The sequence below is a fragment of the Coregonus clupeaformis genome, chromosome 29 (genome assembly GCF_020615455.1).
Source record: "Coregonus clupeaformis isolate EN_2021a chromosome 29, ASM2061545v1, whole genome shotgun sequence".
NCBI lineage: Eukaryota > Metazoa > Chordata > Actinopteri > Salmoniformes > Salmonidae > Coregonus > Coregonus clupeaformis.
Window position 1 is genome coordinate 58,753,235 of NC_059220.1, and position 16,131 is coordinate 58,769,365.

The 16,131-nt window shown below is 43.1% G+C and overlaps 2 protein-coding genes across 4 annotated transcripts in view; both read right to left on the reverse strand.

Annotated features, from left to right (window-relative positions):
- Positions 1–4,174: 4,174 nt before the first annotated feature.
- Positions 4,175–11,293, reverse strand: LOC121576729 (anoctamin-10). 3 transcript variants are annotated; one of them, XM_041890121.1, is made up of 13 exons: positions 11,164–11,293; positions 10,174–10,427; positions 9,582–9,755; positions 9,198–9,338; positions 8,703–8,822; positions 7,960–8,610; positions 7,643–7,698; positions 6,628–6,702; positions 6,209–6,373; positions 5,824–6,015; positions 5,461–5,598; positions 4,682–4,798; positions 4,175–4,594 (listed from the first exon to the last, which is right to left on the reverse strand). In XM_041890121.1, the coding sequence occupies exons 2-13, from the start codon at positions 10,418–10,420 to the stop codon at positions 4,586–4,588; spliced, it is 2,085 nt and encodes a 694-aa protein (XP_041746055.1). In that variant the 5' UTR covers positions 10,421–10,427; positions 11,164–11,293; the 3' UTR covers positions 4,175–4,585. The 3 variants fall into 3 exon arrangements, with proteins under 3 accessions (XP_041746055.1, XP_041746056.1, XP_041746057.1); XM_041890122.1 differs by having other exon boundaries at positions 10,994–11,293; XM_041890123.1 differs by lacking the exon at positions 11,164–11,293 and adding an exon at positions 10,742–10,947.
- A 2,656-nt stretch (positions 11,294–13,949) lies between these two features.
- LOC121577290 (fatty acid 2-hydroxylase-like) overlaps positions 13,950–16,131 on the reverse strand; it is a 42,816-nt gene continuing 40,634 nt past the window's right edge. Inside the window, exon 7 of the mRNA XM_041891056.1 lies at positions 13,950–15,842. Coding sequence (XP_041746990.1) covers positions 15,775–15,842 — 68 coding nt within the window. The 3' untranslated portion in view covers positions 13,950–15,774. The remainder of the gene's footprint in view (positions 15,843–16,131) is intronic.

Consider the following 16,131-nt stretch of genomic DNA (forward strand, 5'->3'; position numbering starts at 1 on the left):
TACTAATGTACTCTGTTTGTTTTTTATGGGGAAAACATATTTTTTATGAAGTTGAACATGTGCTCTTTACGACAGAATGTAAAAATTAGGTGAAATCAAATGTTTTTGTTTTTACTCACCATCACAATTGAAATTATATCACTGCCAAAGTTTTGGCTTGGTGGCCCAACATTTTTTCTCCATTGATCAACACGTAAAGAGCAATTTAAGAAGCCCAATTAGGAACCACTTTGACACCCTTTAGACTAGATGTCATAGCCATGCATTTCTGGAATATTGTATTTGAGCAAAGATGTAAATGTGGAACATGGATCTCTGAAATGCATTTTATGGCAGTAAATGCATTTTAGCGAAGATGCAAATGTATCTACATGTATTTGAAATACATTTTACGTGACGTTAAATATATTGAAATGTATTTTTTTTCTCCGTATGGGTGATGATACCTGTAAAATGTTGTTGGACTTGCCTTGTGATTTGTGTATACATTTTGTCTGTCTAGTGTTTTCTGAGAGAACGTACTGTATACCTATACATGCTACTAAGAGATACCGCTTGATCAAATCAGAAATCCTACTCTAGTCTAGATGGGAACTAGCAATTATGCAAAGAACAAATGTTATTGAAGAGTGTTACAGTACAAGTGTCCTCAGAAAGCTGTGTACTTTCCCATCAGTGGAATGCCCAGAGGAACCATGGAACAGTGGGACATGGAAGTCCCATGCTACTACTGTATGAGAGCAGAATTAATGGCGTACTCTCAGTCCCCTCATTGTGGAAGAGAAGAGTGTAGTGATGGACACAGCACTAACCTCAGCTGGCACATATATGATATGGACACTCCAACTCCACCTCCCCTGTCTTCTTTCCTCTTCTTTCATTGGACGGGGGTGGGCCTCGGATTCCACCAACCGGCTGTCTCCTCCTCCTCCACACCTGGCCTGGAGTCAGCTGACCTGGGTGTGTCCGTCTGTCTGTCTGTCAGCCTATTGACCCGGATTTAAACTATGACTATGTCTCGATGAGATTCATTTATTTTTGTATTTATTTATTAAAATTGATTAAACCAGAGTGACGGTGTTGTGGTGTGGTGATTTAAAGGGTATGTGCTGTAGAGACAATCAACCAATTGTTATTCCTCTGAAGCGGTCATGGATTTATTTTTGAGTTTGTCAAATGATAAAAATACATCAAAGGAATTTCAGGACCTTTTTGCATGATTAGGTATGTTTAGTTTATTTAGTCAAACACAACCATCAACCTAGCTGTTTGCATTCATCCAACACTCTATTCTGAAATCTTCCTTTTTAAAAGATACAGATGTAGCACGTGTAATACATAACATATTCCAACATCAAGCTCATCATCAATCCATATGTTTAAATATAGTCATCTTCAAATAAAAGTACACAGATATTTGGTGATATCACGTGCTCTCAGTGGTGTTGCAATGTGCCTGAAGCGTACAACATAACACTCATAATGTGAAAGTACACGCTTAGAAAAAAGGGTTCTTCAGCTGTCCCCATAGAAGAACCCTTTTTGGTTCCAGGTAGAACCCAAAAGGATTCTACATGGAACCAAAAAGGGTTCTCCTATGGGGAAAACCAAAGAACCCTTTTAGGTTCTACATAGCACCTTTTTTTTCTAAGAGTGTACATGGAACACACTGTGGGGAAAAATTTACAAAATTATATGCATATTTGCACTTGTGTGATTATACAGCAAATTAAATACTTGTATAGTATGTGCCACATACACAATAAAGTCCAAAGCTACCCAGTATTTAAAGAAGTCTCAAACACACTTATGCTGAAGCTGCAATGCTGCATTAACACAGACCCCTTGACTTTTTCCACATTTTGTTACGTTACAGCCTTATTCTAAAATGGATACAATTGTTTTTTTACCCTCATCAATCTACACACAGTACGCCATAATAACAAAGCAAAAACAGGTTTTTAGATTTTTTTACAATTTACACGTTTAAAAAAACGGAAATATGACATTTACATAAGTATTCAGACCCTTTACTTAGTACTTTGTTGAAGCACGCTACAAGCGTGGCACACCTGTATTTGGGGAGTTTCTCCCATTCTTCTCTGCAGATCATCTCAAGCTCTGTCAGGTTGGATGGGGAGCGTCGCTGCACAGCTATTTTCAGGTCTCTCCAGAGATGTTCGATCGGGTTCAAGTCCAGGCTCTGGCTGGGCCACTCAAGGACATTCAGAGACTTGTCCTGAAGCCACTCCTGTGTTGTCTTGGCTGTGTGCTTAGGGTCGTTGTCCTGTTGGAAGGTGAACCTTCACCCCAGTCTGAGGTCCTTTCATCAAGGATCTCTGTACTTTGCTCCGTTCACCTTTCCCTCAATCCTGACTAGACTCCCAGTCCCTGTCGCTGAAAAACATCCCCACAGCATGATGCTGCCACCACCATGCTTCACCATAAGGATGGTGCCAGGTTTCCTCCAGATGTGATGCTTGGCATTCAGGTCAACAAGTTCAATCTTGGTTTCATCCGACCAGAGAATCTTGTTTCTCATGGTCTGAGAGTCCTTTAGGTGCCTTTTGGCAAACTCCAAGCAGGCTATCATGTGCCTTTTACTGAGGAGTGGCTTCCGTCTGGCCACTCTACCATAAAGGCCTGATTGGTGGAGTGCTGCAGAGATGGTTGTCCTTCTGGAAGGTTCTTCCATCTCCACAGAGGAACTCTGGAGCTCTATCAGAGTGACCATCGGGTTCTTGGTCACCTCCCTGACCAAGGCCCTTCTACCCCGATTGCTCAGTTTGGCCGGGAGGCCAGCTTTAGGAAGAGTGTTGGTGATTCCTAACTTCTTCCATTTAAGGATGATGGAGGCCACTGTGTTCTTGGGGACCTTCGCTGCTGCAGACATTTTTTGGTACCCTTGCCCAGATCTGTGCCCGACACAATCCTGTCTCAGAGCTCTACAGACCATTCCTTCGGTTTTCCTCTGACATGCACTGTCAACTGTGGGACCGTATATAGACAGGTGTGTGCCTTTCCAAATCATGTCCAATCAATTACATTTACCACAGGTGGACTCCAATGAAGTTGTAGAAACATCTCATGGAAACAGGATGCACCTGATCTCAATTTCGAGTCTCATAGCAAAGGGTCTGAATACTTATGTAAATAAAGTATTTCTGTTTTTTATTTTAATTAAATGTGCAAAAATGTATAAAAACAGGTTTTCACTTTGTCATTATGAGGTATTGTGTGTAGATTGATGAGGGAAAAAAAGATTTAATACATTTTAGAATAAGGCTGTAACTTAACAAAATGTGGAAAAAGTCAATGGGTCTGAATACTTTCCGAATGCACTGTATATATACAGTATATATACACTGAGTGTACAAAACATTAGGAACACATGCTCTTTCCATGACATAGACTGACCAGCAGGGCGGGCACCAAAACAAATCAGTTTGACTGGCCTTTGATTTCCATAGGCAGGCACATTTTTTTATGGGTGTAATATTAAAGACCATAGGCAGTTCGTGAGTTTTAAGTTTGGGGAAGCTTACAATTTATCCTACCATTTCTACCGATCTGCTTGCCAGTTATGATTATTTTTATTATGCACATGTTCATGGAACAGTTTCATTTCAATAATAACGTTTTTCGTTTTTCAAAATCATTGTCACGTGGTGGAACGTGGTGGAACACTTTCGACACCTTGCAGTTCATGCCCCCAATGAATTGAGGCTTTTCTGAGGGCAAAGCAACTCAATATTAGAAAGGTGTTCCTAACGTTTGGTATACTCAGTGTGTCGAAAGCATTCCACAGGGATGCTGGCCTATGTTGACTCCAATGCTTCCCACAGTTGTGTTAAGTTGGCTGGATGTCCTTTGGGTGGTGGACCATTCTTGATAGACAAGGGAAGCTGTTGAGCGTGAAAATCCCAGCAGCGTTGGAGTTCTTGACACAAACCGGTGCGCCTGGCACCTACTACCATACCCCGTTCAAAGGCACTTAAATATTTTGTCTTGCCCATTCATCCCCTGAATGGCACAAATACACAATCCATGTCTCAATTGTCTCAAGGCTTAAAAATCCTTCCTGTCTCCTCCCCTTCATCTACACTGATTGAAGTGGATTTAACAAGTGACATCAATAAGGGACCATAACTTTCACCTGGATTCACCTGGTCAGTCTATGTCTTAATGTTTTGTATACTCAGTATATACTGTATATATATATATAAATATATATATATATATTAGAGGGGAGACAAACTCATTATACCTTGTTGAAGACCGAATGCGGCCCCCGGGGCAAAATTAGTTTGACACCCCTGCTCTAGTATCTCCCATGACATGAGAAACTTCTCTAGTTATGACTAGACCAGTCCTCCAGGGGGAGATACTGAGACTGATAGAGCTTCTCAGGGCAGAGTCTGGCTGGCACCAGGGTTTATGTTTAGAGGCCAGACAGACATCTCTTTGGATCCTCCTCTCCGTCATCGCCATGGCAGCTGATTCTAATGAGCCCCCAGGTCCAGACCAACATTTGAAGGGCAACAGAAGACAGATTATGGACTTCCCCTCAGGGGTTCCACAACCTTTATAGCTTCTATAAAGTCAAAGGGAGATGTTTGATTGTCAGACACTTGATTGTCACAGTAAGGTCAGGGCTTTTCTATAATGATTATTCTCTCACCTGCTGCCCAAGAGCTTGCATGGAGTGAAACTCAATCTGTTCCCTCTTGATTCTGACCCAGTCTGGCTCGTCTGGGATCATAAAAGCGAGAATCATCTTGACCAGGATCAGGACATGCTGACAAACAAACACACACACATATACACTAAGTATTAGGATACAAAACATTAAGAACACCTGCTCTTTCCATGACATAGACTGACCAGGTCAATCCAGGTGAAAGCTATGGTCCCTTATTGATGTCACTTGTTAAATCCACTTCATCAGTGTAGATGAAGGGGAGGAAACAGATTAAATAAAGATTTTTAAGCCTTCAGACAATTGAGACATATATTGTTTATGTGTGCCATTCAGAGGGTGAATGGGCAAGACAAAAAAATGTAAGTGTCTTTGAACTGGGTAAGTGCCAGGCGCACCGGTTTGTGTCAAGAACTGCAACACTGCTGGGTTTTTCACACTCAACAGTTTCCGGTGTGTATCAAGAATGGTCCACCACCCAAAGGACATCCAGCCAACTTGACACAACTGTGGGAAGCATTGGAGTCAACATAGGCCAGCATCCCTGTGGAACACTTTCAACACCTTGAGTCCATGCCCCAAATAATTGAGGTTGTTCTGAGAGCAAAAACAACTCAATATTAGGAAGGTGTTCCTAATGTTTGGTATACTCAGTGTACATACAACATATGTCAGTTGGGCAGATAATGATACAGTAATATGTTATGAATAAGACAACTGTTATGCGCAAGATACTGAACTGTACTGTAATCATACTGTACCTCGACCAGGATGGCGAAGAGTATGATGTTCCTGCCGCTAATCCCTCCCTCCAGACAGAACTCCCGGACCCGAGGAGACAGCAGCAGCAGCCAGCAGTTAGACATGACTGACACGAACCCCAGAACCTCAAACGCTGTCTGAAATATACACAGGCATACATAAATATGGTTACAGGCACATACAAGGACAGGAGCAAAGACAGACGCATGTGTACAGTGACATGGATAGGCACTGATTTGAAAATTACAATAAATTATCTATTTATTCACCAGATTTAGCTACATAGCTAATTTCCATCTGCAGTAAAATGCGCTCTCTGTTTGTTCACATCTTCACATTCCCTCTCTTAAAAACCACCTGACCTGCCACACTCCCATGTTGGACACAGGGGCTGAGAAGGGCTTCCGGAACAGTTTACAGATCTTGTATGCATCTGCTCTGATCTCTGTGACGTTATTGAGGAGCAGGAGGACGGCGGTGAGCGGGTACACACAGGAGAACAGACTCAAATACCCAAACTGCACCAGCAACTCAATGTACTCAGCAAACAGGCCCTGAAACATAGCGATAAATGCGATAAGTTACACACCAAAACATAACATTCAGTCACATACAGTACAAATGCAAATACACCCAACCTTAATTCAACCCCTTACGGCACAGATACAAAGAAAGTCAGACAAGAGCACAATGAATAGAAACAGAGGAAAACATTCAAACACACAAACACATTTTACATGGACTTACTGGAAAAGGGGGCAGGCTTCTCTGGGCTCTGAGTTTGTCCACATCTGGGTCATCCTCCTGCTGCTTCTTCTGAGGAGCACTGAAGAAGCGGTCCACTATAAACGGCACCACCACCTCTGTACACTGGTTCACCAGTTGGGTCACGATTAGCAGAGACGCAAGCCTCTGTGTACACAGACAGATGATAAACACACACAAATAGTTACCTGCTGTATACAAACGCACACACACTGTGATCAATTACTTTAGGTTCAGTACATACTGCAAACAGAGAGAACATGATCTGTTCTGTTGCACAGCTCAAGAAAACATTTATTTTGGATCTACCGTTTAACATGAGCTATTTCTACTGTTACATTGTATAGAATTTCCTCTGGCCAGTCATAGACAAACAGTGCTGCCCAGCTGACATCTCTTACCTTCCTTAGCAGTGGTAGGTCTTGTTTGTAGAAGGCAATGTGGAATAGCACAGCAAAGTAGTTGAAGAAAGTAAACTAAAAAAGAGAGAAGGAGATAGAATTTGGCTTGAAGTAATATCTCTGGAGGCACGGGAGGGTTTAGAGGCCGCAGAGACAACATTTTGCTATTTTAAAGCTAATTTCCAGCAATTCTCACATTTTGCGATGGGGCTGAGAGAACATTTCACAGTTCTAAAGCTAGTTTCCTGCAATTCTATACATTTTGTCATGGGGCTGAGTGAAAAATTGCAGTTTCAAAGCTAATTTCCTGCAATTCTACACATTTTGTCATGGGGCGGAAATAACATTTTACAGTTGTAAAGCTAGTTTCCTACAATTCTACACATTTTGCCATGGGGTTGAGAGAAAATGTGCAGTTTTAAAGCTAGTTTTCTGCAATTGTACACATTTGGCCATGGCTTATGCAGTGTTCTTATGCTATCTGAGTGACTCAAACATTATAACAAAATCAATCATGCCATGACAACTTTTTTATTTTGGCGATGTTAGTTCTCAGAGGTGATCTTAATAAAAAATATATTGCTCCATTATATATTCTACATACGTTATATCTAGTTCTAGTCATTTAAGTTTACACTGAAAATGTTTTACCGAAAATTATTCAGGATGGTAAAATTACGCACCGCCGCTGCTAAATGCATATAGGGTAAACACTGAATACATATCCTGTTTTACTGTATCTGATTTGCCTCTCACTGAGGAATGGCTCCCACATCTGCTTATACATACACAGATGATACTATCTGCACACTACACCTACCTGTATCAGAATACATTTAGCCGATCTGTAATACACCTTCCTGTATCAGAATACATTTAGCTCTGCACCAGGGACTATTGCAACAGATTTAGATATTCAGTAGGAACAGAGAGAGAGGGAGGACCAGAGGGAGAGGAGGAGGAGGAGGATGTGGAGGAATAGACTGACAGATGGGGAAGGACGAGTGGGACTGACCAGGAGGACTTTGGTGGTATGATGGTTCTGGAAGGAGGATTCCTCTCTGTGGTTTTCTACAAGAAGAAAATAAACAGATTTTCAGGTGTCACAGACAGACAATCTGTGACACCTTGTATCCATTTGCATTCTCTATTATTCTATTATTCTATGCCCTTTGGTGAACTTAGCTCTGTTTTCCCAAACATTTTACCCCCTACCACAATAATTCATCAACATCAAACGTATTGTCTCTCTCCCTCTTCTCTATCTACTTCTCTTTCACCTCCTCCCTATCTAACCCATCTCCCTCCCCATCGCCCAGTGCACTTTCTCACCCCACTCTGTGAGTTGCATGGCCACAGTGCGGTACACATTCCCCAGCATGTTGGTGTAGACGATGTGAGCCACAGAGGGAAGGTAGAGCAGAGCTCCAGAGAACAGGGAGCCGCTGTCCTGATGGAAGCCCTGTGCCAGGGCCTCTCCGTGGTAGAACCCTGTCATACCCAGCACCACCAGCCCCAGGAACAACCCCACCAGGGGCACAGACACCAGGCCTACACGTAGCTGCCTCTGCCACTCCGGGAACAGGGGCTCCAGCCGCCCGGTCACAGGGTTGATCCCCAGGGTGCCGTGGAAGCCAGGTCGTGGCTCGGCGAAGCGCTCGGTCAGGTGCAGCAAGCCCCAGCGGTGGGAGATGGAGGAGCTGCGGCGCTTCCAGAACTCCATGACCAGCGTGGACCACAGCATGCTGAACATGGCCTGTACCATGTGACCGCTGACCGAGGGGCTGTCGTCCACCTCCACCATCCCCTCCATCACCCCCTCCCCAGCCTGCTCCTTCACAACCCCACCTCCTGATCCACCTCCAGGCAGCAGAAAGGTCAGGACCAGGCCTAGGATAGCAGGGGGCACCAGGGCCCAGGTGTAGAAGTCCAGAAAGCTGAAGTAAAACCCAATGGTGCCTCCGAAGTAGGCCTGGATAGAGTCTGCATAAGGGAGAGAGAGACCATTAGTAGGATAAAGGAATACAAGTTTGTGTGCGTGTGTCTATGTTTATATTTATGTTGTTGTTGTTTACCGAGAGGCTGTCCCCATATCTGCTTCCCAGAGTACCACTTCCTGCCCAAGTCTGTCAGTCTCTGTTTGTCATGCAGAGGGAAGATATCCTTTATCACTCCTGCCTTCTCTAGCTTCTGACCTACAGCACAGAGACAGAAGGGATGAGCTAGGACAGGACAGCGAGCTGTACAATACAACTACCATTACTACACATACAGATGGGGAAGAGGAGGTAACATAGCCAGAAGCTCGGCAGTAATGCATTACACTGTTAACACTATCCAACATATGTAAGGGACAGTGTGCTGTAGTCCTCAGACAAATACAGATCACAGAGCAGTAAGAGAGGACAGGAGAGAGCACAGAAATGATCAACCAGAGGTGGTGCTCTGCTGCAGAACAGCTTAGCTAAGCAAGATCATGACAAAGAGAACAGAAAATGCTGAGGTAAACCGAATATCTAATACACACACACACACACACACACACACACACACACAGAGTAGAGACTCACATATGTTCTCCCTGGCCTTCAGGACCCCCTGAGACTCAGGGACTCCAGGGATTTTCTGCTCCTTCTGGGCCCTTAGAAAGTCCAGCTCATACTTGACTATGTACTGACGCTCCGCTAGCGTCAGGAACTCCTGCATGTCATCTGATAACACAGAGGACAGGCGTCAATGAAGTCTGTCATATATATTACATTTCATATTTCATTTGATCTTTATTACTACAGTTTATTACCACAGTGAATGTGTTGATTGTATTTCTACAGAAGGTGTATTGGGTGCTGAAGATCTACACAACAAGTTCACTTACAACTTGTCTAGTCGTGTTAGTAACTGTTATTACCATAACTATCCCTCTACTCTTCCCCTGCCATTACCAACATTCTTACCAACATTGCTGAAGTTTTCTCTGTCGTTGTAGGAGAAAGCAACCATGTCTCCATTGCGGTATTTCTTACACAGACCCAGGTCCTCTGTTGCTTTGAGGAGGGTGCACCGAGGTGCAGACACCACGATCACATCCCCACACTCATCCTCTCCAGGGTGGGCCAGCAACGCTGCTCCTAGTCCAGGGAGGAGGAGAAAGGTTCAACCATATTATCCTTGCCTCTACTGCAGTGTTCTTTGAGGGTGTAGTCCTACAATCTTCAGTTTCAGCCCAGTAATGACTGACACTTGATTCAGCTAATAAACGTTGATACCCACACACTGATGAACGCTTCCACAGTTGTATTGTGCAACGTTTCGACTCAAAGGTCTTCGTCAGGCTTAACCCACGTTAATAAAGCAGTCACTGGATGTACGTACACTACTTTGTAACAAGAGACTCAACTAATAAACAAATCATGAAGCCTGAGTGAATCAGCTGAATCAGATTGGGTTAATACTCAATAGTACTGAGCTGGAAAAAAAACACAACAAAGATTGAAGAACATTCAGACGTCTGATCTGCTGCTGACCCTATCTGGCCTGACCTCTCACCTCCGTCTCTCTCGGACACCCCGATCAGGGAGATGAGCCACCTCTTGGTGACAGGCTGGATGTTGTCTGACAGCTGGATGAGGACCAGGGGCTCCACCTGCTCAGACACACAGCAGGGACAGCTGACCTGCGTCCAGGAGCCCTGGTTCAGGACCTTCGTCTGGGTTTGGACGGAGCCTTCATCTTCATCACCCAGCAATGCCGTTGTCTCCCAGTGGCCTTCACCTTTATCACCCAGCGATGTCATTGTGTCCCTGTAGAGAGGCAGTGTGAGGAGGACAAGGTGTTTTACCTGGTTCATCATCTGTGATATATTTATACACCCTGTAATCCACACATTTACATGGGGAGTTCAAATGGCTATAGAAGGTTGTGTGTGCAGGTTAGAGAGCAGTCCAATTTGCATGTTGATGCGGAGAGGACAGGGTAGCAGTAAAACATAGAGAGGACAGAGAGGAACGACCAGATGGCAGAGATCTGAAGTTGTAAACACTGAGTCAACATAGGAGGGGAGCAGTAGCCAGAGATAGATGTTATCAACAGAAACAAGGGGCCAGGCAGTACATACTCTTCTTTGTGCTTGGCTCCAAGTGCTTCACCGCACTGTCTCTTTAATTATGTTGTGCATCAAGAAGGAACCGCAGAGAGCAACGGCAGTGTGGTTGCAGTATCGGAGCAGACAAGCAACTTCCTATGGGCTCTGCCTCTGTATACAGAGATATAATATGTAGCAAGGAAGAAAGTGAAAGCTAGATAGAGAAGGAGGGAGGGAGTGAGGGAAGGAAATAATAAGGAGAGTGAATGAAGGAGTGTACGGTACCTGACAGGGCGCTGAGGTATAGGTCAATAGGCGTATGCAGATAGCTGGCCCACACCCCCTCCAGTGTGATGTTTGAACACACACGAACATACACACACTGTTGTCCTGAAATCAAGGTGGGGCCTGGTCAGGGGTCCTGAACACAGACCTAAACACACACACACACTTACACTCTACGGATTTGTCCTTGCAGATGGTTGATTCAGAGTTGAGTTGCAGGACAGGAATGCAGTGAAACTTCTCATTCCCTTCAGGGTGTGGAGCTGTGTTCACTGCGTTTATTTTTCCTCCCTGACAGGCACCTCCCATCTCTGCCTGCCTTTGTCTGTCTGCAGCCCTGGGTCCTACTGTCCCACAGAGCACTGACTCACAGACCACAGCCGCCACAGTACTGAACAAGTTACACACTGCAGGCTGCATTTACAGTGGGGTTTTAAATTATTGACACCCTTGGTAAAGATGAGCAAAAATAACTGTATAAAATAAATAATTCAAATACTGAGCTATATTGTATGCCCCCCAAAATTGGGGAATTATTTTATTATATTGGTTCCTTCAATGAAGGCAAGTCGCCCAGATCCTGAGGCAGCAAAGCATCCTCAAACCACCACACTACCACCACCATGCTTGACTGTTGGTATGAGGTTCTTTCTGTGGTATCCAGTGTTTGGTTTGCCAGACATAACATGACCCATTTTGCCAAAAAGCACCTGGAAGATCGTCAACACTCCTGGAAGAATGTTCTATGGACAAATTAGTCAAAAGTGGAACTTCTTGAACGACATGGGTCCTGTTATGTCTGGTGAAAACCAAACAATGCATTTCACAGTAAGAACCTTATGCCAACGGTCAAGCATGGTGGTGGTAGTGTGATGGTTTAGGGATGACTTGCCTTCATTGAGTGAAACATGAATTCTGCTCTGTATCAGATCAATCTGAAGGAGAATGTCAGGCCATCCGTCCGTGAGCTGAAGCTGAAGCGCAGCTGGATCATGCATGCAAGAGAATGATCCAAAACACACAAGTAAGTCTACATCAGAATGGCTAAAAAGCAACAAATGTAATGTCTTGGAATCGCCTAGTCAAAGTCCAGACCTAAACCCGATTGAGATGTTGTGGCAGGACCTGAAACGAACAATTCATGCTAGAAAACCATCAAATGTCATTGAGTTAAAGCAGTTCTGCATGGAAGAGTGTGCCAAAATCCTTCCACAGCGATGTGAGAGATGTTTAGTTGCAGTCATTGCATCTAAAGGTGGCACAACCAGTTATTGAGTGTAAGTGGGCAATTATTTGTTCAAACAGGGGCTTTGGGTTTTGCATAACTTTGTTCATAAAATAAATGAAAATGATCAAAATGTTGTGTTATTTGTTCACTCAGGTTCCCTTTATCTAATATTAGGTTTTGGTTGAAGCTCTAAAAACCTTCAGTGTCGAAAATATGCAAAAATAGAGGAAATCAGAAATGGGGCAAATACTTTTTCACAGCACTGTATGCTGTAGGAGATCAACCCTTCATTAGTAGCAATTACTAAGGCAAAGAATAACAGAATGATCTACATGTCAGTACAGTACATCAACATGACTATTAAAAAATAAATAATAGTAGGTTTGAGTAAAAAGATGGGCCGGCTCAAAACAAAACACGACTAGTGATCTTCAGAAATATAAAGGCATTTATTTACAGATACATCTGCATTTGCATAGACATTTAAAATTCCAAAACAAAGATAAAAATATGTGCTAAACAGATTTTTCAAAATTATTCTATAATTGAGCAGAGAATTCCTCCTGCTCAGCTAGATGGTTGGTCCATTCGAAGGCTAGGGTGGGTGTTGATACAGGAGAAGGGGAGGGGGCATGCCAAACTCAACTGCCATTATCATAATTTTCATCATCAGCATCCTTATTATCATCATCATTATCAACATATCACAACAATATTTTGTTCTTCATCAAGTCGTGAAAAGTTCATCATACAAAAGTCATCATCATCATAAGCATGGGTACAAATATTGGCTTGAACATGCATAATCTCAACTGTGATGAGTTCTTGATGCTAATCAGGGTATCTTACTGATCCTTCGCTGACCGTTCTCTGTCCGAACACAATGTGAACACGACCCAACCCTGAGCCCTGACCCCAACCCTGACCTGAGTTCCAAACAGACCACTCCCGCCCCCACGTACAGTTGAAGTCGGAAGTTTACATACACAGTCAATTGGAGGTGTACCTGTGGATGTATTTCAAGGCCTACCTTCAAACTCAGTGCCTCTTTGCTTGACATCATGGGAAAATGAAAAGAAAATCAGCCAAGACCTCAGATAAACATTTGTAGACCTCCACAAGTCTGGTTCATCCTTGGGAGCAATTTCCAAACGCCTGAAGGTACCACGTTCATCTGTACAAACAATAGTATATGTGGATATATTGAGGCAACATCTCAAGACATCAGTCAGAAAGTTAAAGCTTGGTCGCAAATGGGTCTTCCAAATGGACAATGACCCCAAGCATACTTCCAAAGTTGTGGCAAAATGGCTTAAGGACAACAAAGTCAAGATATTGGAGTGGCCATTACAAAGCCCTGACCTCAATCCTATAGAAAATGTGTGGGCAGAACTGAAAAAGCGTGTGCGAGCAAGGAGGCCTACAAACCTGACTCAGTTACACCAGCTCTGTCAGGAGGAATGGGCCAAAATTCACACAACTTATTGTGGGAAGCTTGTGGAAGGCTACCCGAAACATTTGACCCAAGTTAAACAATTTAAAGGCAATGATACCAAATACTAATTGAGTGTATGTAAACTTCTGACCCACTGGGAATGTGATGAAATAAATAAAAGCTGAAATAATCATTCTCTCTACTATTATTCTGACATTTCACATTCTTAAAATAAAGTGGTGATCCTAACTGACCTAAAACAGGGATTTTTTACTAGGATTAAATGTCAGGAATTGTGAAAAACTGAGTTTAAATGTATTTGGCTAAGGTGTATGTAAACTTCTGACTTCAACTGTAAATGACTGCAAGGAGGAGCATTTTATACAGTAAAGCAAATGCTGGATTACACATATTTATGTGATGAAGAATTATTCTCTTGGCATATAAATCACCCCCATGTACTTTGTGAGGCCCCAGTCCCCTGTCACAGTCTCTCCATGGTCCCCTGAGAAACTGTAGGAGTATTTGGGCTTATCTGTAGTGGCTTCACACCCAAAGGACAAATTAAAGGGGGAATAAGGTAATTACCAAAAACACATGGAATGCAGAAGATGATAAAAAGGATAGAAACTTTAGGATAGAAAAGTAGTCAGAACAGTCGAGGATCGGCCTGGAACTGAACTGAAGGCCTCCTGTAATTTAGTCTGATGCAAGATCGTCATCCTACATGCAGAGAGAAGCACGGGAACATATAGCGGAGTCCTTATCAGCTTCATTCTGTAGCCATGTGTTCCTCCCTACAGCAGGAGACGTGGTAGACCGGCCTCATGCCCTCAGTGTTCTGTCTCTGTATCCATGACAACATGTATCCATCCATCCATCTATCAATAAATACACATCGATCGTAGAACATCAACTCATTCTGAAGCTTCATTTGACATATCAACAACAAGTCAGAGTGTATAGGAGAGAGATAGAAAGATGCAGCAGTATCTCTATTTGTACAAATATTTCTATACATTTAGTCATACCATTACTGAATACAAATAGACATTATGTAGAAATATAAATTAGTCTGAACATAGTGAAAGACTTAATCAGCTCCCTCCATACCTTCCCACATATTTTAATTGGAAATGCCCCAGTTTAAGCAAGACACTACAGACTAACCATCAGTGAATTAGGTGAGCACATGCTGTCAACAGCGTTTTTCTGTGTCAAAACAGCATAGCTGTGATATAATGGTGAGAATGGGGTTAAGTCCCCATAACAACGTTACTAAGCGTTACTACAGGTATTAGTAACGCTTGACCTCTAGAACAGAGGGGAGCATTCTGCAGCATAAACACTCCAGGGATAGAGAAGGGACTTTCCTGAATTTTCTTAAAGGTATAAACCTGGACAGCTTATATAACGACAAGTGTAATCTCTTAACTTTCACCATCCTAAACATCACTCAATATCCTCTCTCTTCCACATTCACACTCTCTTGCTCACTTTACAGTCTCTCTCTACTGCAGGGTTATTAAACTCTTACCCAACGAGGTCAGGAGCCTGCTGTTTTATTTGTTCTGCCTGATAATTAATTGCCTCCACCTGGTGTCCCAGGTCTAAATCAGCCCCTGATTATAGGGGAACAATGAAAAAAGCCAGTGGAACTGACTTCAAGGTCCCGAGTTGAGTTTGGCTCTACGGTCTCTTGTGGGATGTTGACTGTTAGAACCTGGGACTGCATGTAAGTTCATCCTCCTTACTGCATCATAGTCATATAATCTTAATTTGATCATTTTGTCCATTATAAACAAAACATACAGAATCAATAAAGAACATTTAAACCCTCACCCCGACCCTCCATCCCACCAGTTCTGAAAATATACCTTTCTTCTTTGACTGGCAGGTGGAACATATTGGAGAAGTGTGTTGTGTTTTGTTCGAAGAGGAGAGCAGCAGCACCGAAGCAGTGAGCCAGACAGACAGACTGACAGACTGATTGGTGGTGGTTTATAGGGAGAGGCTGGGGCCAAAGGGTATATGGGGTCATTGAAGGGGTTGATTGCCAGGTATAAGAGGGATGGGCGAAGGTCGCCCCCCGTTAGAGAGTAGAGTAAGTTGGGTCTTCTAAAAGGTCTGTTCAGGGATCACTGTGTTGAACGGATAGTCCCACAATGTGGTGCTGATTCCAAAACCTGCAGAGGGAAACCAATTTATGTCATCAGTGAGAGGACAGAGTCAGAAGTACTTATGCACACATACAGGAATACAGGTATAATAGATATGAGAACCATACACAGAGCTGAACTACAGGAAATTACAGAGACATTAAGAGTCTGAGGTAATATAATCAGTACTTGACTTGGGCAGGAGCTCACCGGAGATGAGTACCAGCACCTCAAATTTTCTACTGCTTGAGATCCTGTTGCTGTTGTAGAATATTAGCTCAAAAGTATTGTGGAGCTCCTGCACCTAAACATAAAC

Bases quoted from the DNA above. Each gene is read 5' to 3' on its own strand.
- LOC121576729 (XM_041890121.1), bottom strand. From the start codon at position 10,420: ATGACATCGCTGGGTGATAAAGGTGAAGGCCACTGGGAGACAACGGCA. The intron at 8,611-8,702 runs GTAAACAACAAC...TCCCTTATGCAG, and splicing joins GATATGGGGACAGCCTCTCG to ACTCTATCCAGGCCTACTTC. The intron at 5,599-5,823 runs GTCAGGTGGTTT...TGTATATTTCAG, and splicing joins CCAACATGGGAGTGTGGCAG to ACAGCGTTTGAGGTTCTGGG.